Source organism: Rutidosis leptorrhynchoides, chromosome 2 (assembly GCF_046630445.1).
Source record: "Rutidosis leptorrhynchoides isolate AG116_Rl617_1_P2 chromosome 2, CSIRO_AGI_Rlap_v1, whole genome shotgun sequence".
NCBI lineage: Eukaryota > Viridiplantae > Streptophyta > Magnoliopsida > Asterales > Asteraceae > Rutidosis > Rutidosis leptorrhynchoides.
The window spans coordinates 631033771-631039670 of record NC_092334.1 but is presented as its reverse complement, the minus strand read 5'-3'; the positions used below and the strand labels follow the sequence as shown (position 1 = coordinate 631039670).

Below are 5900 nucleotides of genomic sequence, written 5' to 3'. Positions count from 1 at the left end.
ATCATTACTACCTCAAGTTTAGTAGGTAAACCTACTGGAAGTGACAAGAAATGATCTAGCTTCAAAGGATCTTGGATGGCTTGAAAGTTCTTGAAGTAGGATCATGACACAAAAACAAGTTCAAGTAAGATTTTTACTCGAATTAAGATAGTTTATAGTTATAGAAATTGAATCAAAGTTTGAATATGAATATTACCTTGAATAAGAAAGATAACCTACTGTATATAACAAAGGTTTCTTGATCTTAGATGATTACTTGGAATGGATTAGAAAGCTTGGAAGTAAATTAGTAAACTTGAAGGGATTTTTGAAGTGTTCTTGAAGTGTTCTTCCTATGATGATTATAGCTTGATTCTTGAAGTGATTTTTGATGAAGATGATGATTAACTACTGGAAAAATACGTTCATAATAGTGTGTGTGTGTTGAGAGAGAATTAGAAAGAGAATTGGAAGTGAAATGGAGTGAATGATGAGTGGTAATTGGTGAGTGGTGAGTGGGGTTAAAAGGAGTTCTAGTTAGTTGACTAGCTCATGGTAGAAGTTAAAATTGATTAGTCATACATGACATAATCAAGAGTGGAATCCCATGCTAGTTCCTATTGGTATATACTCATAGTAAGTACGTTTTGAAGCTGTGTATAATACGGGTAAGAATACGACTAGAATTCTTGATGAAAGAAAAGAATGGAAAAGTAACTGTAACCATTTTTGTTAAGTATGAATGTTTTGATATATGTCTTGAAGTCTTCCAAAAGTATTTTAATACATCTAAATACACTACATGTATATACATTTTAACTGAGTCGTTAAGTCATCGTTAGTCGTTACATGTAAGTGTTGTTTTGAAACATTTAAGTTAACGATCTCAATTAATGTTGTTAACCCATTGTTTATTATATCTAATGAGATGTTAAATTATTATATTATCATGATATTATGATATATTAATATATCTTAATATGATATATATACATTTAAATGTCGTTACAACGATAATCGTTACATATATGTCTCGTTTCGAAATCCTTAAGTTAGTAGTCTTGTTTATATGTATATAACTCATTGTTAATATACTTATGGAGATACTTACTTATAATAATCTCATGTTAACCATATGTATATCCATATATATATCGTCATGTCGTTTTTACAAGTTTTAACGTTCGTGAATCGCCGGTCAACTTGGGTGGTCAATTGTCTATATGAAACATATTTCAATTAATCAAGTCTTAACAAGTTTGATTGCTTAACATGTTGGAAACATTTAATCATGTAAATATCAATCTCAATTAATATATATAAACATGGAAAAGTTCGGGTCACTACACCCTTTACCCCCCAAACGATATGGGAAAGATGACATGAGTGGATACTTCATGGCAGGGATGAAATTGTGTTTTTAATATGTAGACGGGTCGAACTTCTGACATCCCCTAAAGGAGGCAGGCCACCAACCGATGGACCATTATAAATTATCAGGTAAACATGCTTTCTCACAAGTATTCGAGTCTTTTTCCGGGTATACGGTCCAGGTAATCGGGTATGCGAGCCGAGAAATCGGGTTTACGCTCCGGGTTATCGGGTTTACGGGCCGAGTATATGGGCTGGGTAATCGGGTTTGTGTTTAAAACCATCCTCAACACCCGGACCTGCAAAAAAATTAAAAACCATCTCCATACCTGGTCCTAGACCCATTTACCTGGACCGATCCCGACCCAAAAATATCGAGTTTAATTTCGAGTTTCCCATCAGGTACGAATGTTTGTTGCCATCCCTACATATAGCCATTGGTACATAACGGTGTTTGAGAAAGATAGGTTGTCAGTATGCTTGATCCAATGGAGGTATCGTTACGTTTTCGACGTGTCTCCACAAACACGGCACCGTTCTGTATGTCGTCTTTAGTATTGTCTGTTTTTGCGTTGAAAGGTTCAGACGGCTGATTTTAACTTATTTTGTTCTTAAATAATCTCTTTAGTTTTTTAACGCATTAATCATTCATATAAATATGTAAACTCACTTTCCTACATATATACAGCCCTCATATCCACATTTCTATCACTTCACTTAGTCTATCAAATACTGACTAGTAAACATAAAACATATATATACCCTTCTACGGGTGATAGTTAATTGGCCGTTAAAAAAATGTATAATAATCTAACTAGCACTGCAGATATGGCGCAAGATGTGGCGGAGCAAGGATCGTTGACGGCAAAGGGCTACCACGACCCACCACCGGTAGCTTTCATCGATGTCAAAGAGTTGACCAAGTGGTCATTTTATCGAGCTGTGATTGCCGAGTTTGTTGCTACACTTTTATTTTTGTACATAATTGTTTCGACAATTACTGGTTACAAGAGCCAAATGTATGAGGATTATGATCCTTGTGGTGGTGTTGGTCTGTTGGGTATTGCTTGGGCTTGTGGTGGCATGATCTTTGTTCTTGTTTACTGCACTGCTGGTATCTCCGGTGAGTTTACAATTTAACATATGACATTAATATGTTATGTTGTGTACGTACATATTGTAGTAAACATTTGTAATCTATGTATGCATTATTTGCGTATCTTTTGAAAGACTGATCATTGTATATAAGACCGGTATAAAGGATAGTGATTGTCTTTGTTGCATCTTATGAACGGAGAAAGCATAGAAAGAGGGAGGAAGATATAGGAGTAAAGAGTGACGATTCTAGGATCAAAATTCAAATGGGTCCCAAAATATGTTAAATGTATTTAGTGACTGTTTACCACCAAAAACAAATAACTCGTGAAAATGTATGTGTTACTATAGTTAAATTTAGCCGCATTCAAACAATATGAAAGATACTTTGTAAAAAAACATCTGTACCTTATAGTAACCTTTCTAGGTTGACAACCTTTTCTTTTTTAACCGTTTATACTAATTTATTTCTTTAAGAATGCTAAACATAATTATTAAGTATATCGTAGATAACTTAGTTATACATCTATAACTTAAAGTTATTACAGTGACTCTTGCAAAAAAAAAAAAAAAGAAAAAAAAAGTGAAACTCTTCTATGATTATTGCTCGATTTCGGTTTAAGTAATACAAACTCATGTTTTGTGTAAAAATAATGCTAGAAGATGTTGACGCGTATTAGATTTGATGAAGTGATGTCTACGTTAATTTTACATGGTTACTACCAGGCAATTTTTACTCTCAATTTCAATTTTTTGAAAAGTTCAGAGGTAAAATAAGAAATGGCCGCCATTTATGAGTAGTTGTAGATACAAGGAGTTATTAGGCCATATATTCCAAACTCAAATTTCAAACATTGGGCTAACATAACGTAGATTGAAAGTCTTTGTGGTTTTGTATTACTGTTGTATTGTGAACTAAATAAATTACTAGGACGAACATTAATTGACTTGTGCCAATATATGTAGGTGGACACATTAACCCAGCCGTAACGTTTGGCCTATTTCTGGCTCGTAAGGTCTCACTACCACGAGCCATCATGTACATGGTGGCTCAGTGCTTAGGGGCCATTTGTGGTGTAGCTTTAGTCAAGGCTTTTTACAAGACTTACTATACCACCTATGGAGGCGGTGTCAACGTGCTAGCACATGGCTATACTAAAGGCACCGGGTTGAATGCAGAGATCATTGGCACTTTCATTCTTGTCTACACCGTCTTTTCAGCCACCGATCCCAAGAGGAGCGCTCGAGACTCTCATGTTCCCGTAAGTACTCTATTGTCCTGGCAAAAATCACTCACAACAAAATGTCTACGTTTATAACTGCAAATTACTATTTAAGTTGATCCTAATGATGTTTGACCAATCGGTTTATTCTTTATATAGGTGTTGGCGCCACTGCCTATTGGGTTCGCTGTGTTCATTGTTCACCTAGCCACAATTCCCATCACTGGAACTGGTATCAACCCGGCTAGGAGCTTTGGAGCCGCTGTAATTTACAACAAGAAAAAGGCATGGGAAGATCAAGTAAGTTATACTCCTTCTGAAATAGTTGTCCATCTTACTACTAGGGTGATGATATGTACACAACCTATTATTGTTATGTACACAAACATCATGCTTTACAGTGTTGTACTGTACAACACTGTAAAACATTCTAGTTGAGTACATAACAAATTGTGGTTGTGTACATATCACTCCCCTACTATTTATGGTTGGACTGAATAATCCAAACAACATTCCCTACACGTAAGCTCAAAAGTCTATTATTATTCTAAAACTAACTAGTAGTAGAGAGAGATCCCCATAAACTTATACGTAAATATTTGTTTTTCTTCTAATATTCGATACGGGACTTTAGTTTATATGTCTCAATATAATTTTTCACATGTAAAACCATAGCTACTAAATATTACTATTTACCTTCCCAAATCATTTTAAACTAAATTCATTTTAACTTACTTTGAATATAATGACAAAAACTGATATTTTAAAAATTTATCCAAATTTTCCAAAAAAATTTCCAGGGACAATTATTTGGGGAGGAAATAGCAACGTTTGCTTCTTATTGCTTGCTTTTTGACCAATTTATTTTATATTTTTTACTTGTATTTGAATTGGGATTGTAGTGGATATTTTGGGTCGGACCATTTCTTGGTGCAGCCTTAGCGGCTTCCTACCACCAGTTCATCTTGAGAGCAGGTGCAGTCAAAACCTTTAAATCATTCAAAAGTGGTACCAACGACATTATTGATGGGTTACTTGAAATAGCATTAACGAGCTCAGGATGAGTGTTAATCGGTGATTAATGTATGTCATCCACAAGTATAAGACACCGAAGAAGTTCATCATTTGTTTACCCCTTGATCAATTTGTTCTTGTGAAAGAATACATTGAACATATGTACTAGCTTGTTGTGTCGTTGTTAATATTGGTACACTTGTGACTTGGTGTATCGTTCCCAATTCATAAAATTAGGATTGACAACATTATTAGGTAATGATATTTATGTTTGTATAATGAAGTTTTCGATTTCAAATTCAAATTTGACTTTTTTTCTTAATATACTTGAAGTTGGGGCTGGGCTAGGCTAGGCTGGGCTGGGCTAGGTCACTTGCAGTTTTTCCTCTAAAATCATTGCTTTTTAAATGGGCTTTGAATGTATGGTAAAGTTATGGGCCCAAAAATAGTATTGGCCTTTTGCAGAATGCCGTCGGCCCTTCATAGAACCAAATTCGACGACCCTGGTCCCAAAACTATTTTACCCGATAATTTTTGATGAATTAAATATAAGTTCGATTATTATTAATATTTTGTTAAATATTATATGTAAGATAAATTTAACTGAATTCATATTATAAATGATGAATGTCCCTTTGTATTGCGTAAAGTAGTAAATTTTATAGTATGAAGTACTTTTTATTGTATTTGTATTTTTATATTAATTTGAAACAAATCTAAATACATAGGTAAACTACTTTTTTTCAGATGTAGAAATTAATAAATAAAAGTAAAAGTAAAACTAATAAGTAGTTAAATTTAGAACACTAAACATGAGTTTCTCCATAAAAGTTGGATCTCATTATTTCCGTAAATTTGAGCTCTCTTACATTCATATAATTGAATTGAATTCCTAGCTTCAAATTCGATAGAACACGTCAATTAATGGGCAACCTTGGTAAAATGGAGTGTAGTTATCCGTCGAACTCGATCTGGATGAGCCTCTTGAGATCTACCTTGAACAATGCACATGAGAAGGTTTGGTCCATAAATGGTCCAATTGAATGCTTGAATGAAACATCAAAAGTGTGCGAGCTCGCAATTATTCAAATCAACGGTTGTTTGAAATTAATCAAAGAAGAATATAAAGATCAAACCCGACAAACCTCTAGAAAAAAGATGTTTATAGATCTTATCAAACTCGAAGACTTGTTTCATGCGCGTTTGAATGACACAAAA

General features: G+C 34.1%; 1 protein-coding gene across 1 annotated transcript; it reads left to right on the top strand.

The window, feature by feature from the left end:
• The first annotated feature begins 2178 nt into the window (after positions 1–2178).
• Positions 2179–4732, top strand: LOC139890081 (probable aquaporin PIP2-8). The gene is made up of 4 exons (XM_071872983.1): positions 2179–2473; positions 3412–3707; positions 3828–3968; positions 4571–4732. The coding sequence occupies exons 1-4, from the start codon at positions 2179–2181 to the stop codon at positions 4730–4732; spliced, it is 894 nt and encodes a 297-aa protein (XP_071729084.1).
• The last annotated feature ends 1168 nt before the right edge of the window (positions 4733–5900 follow it).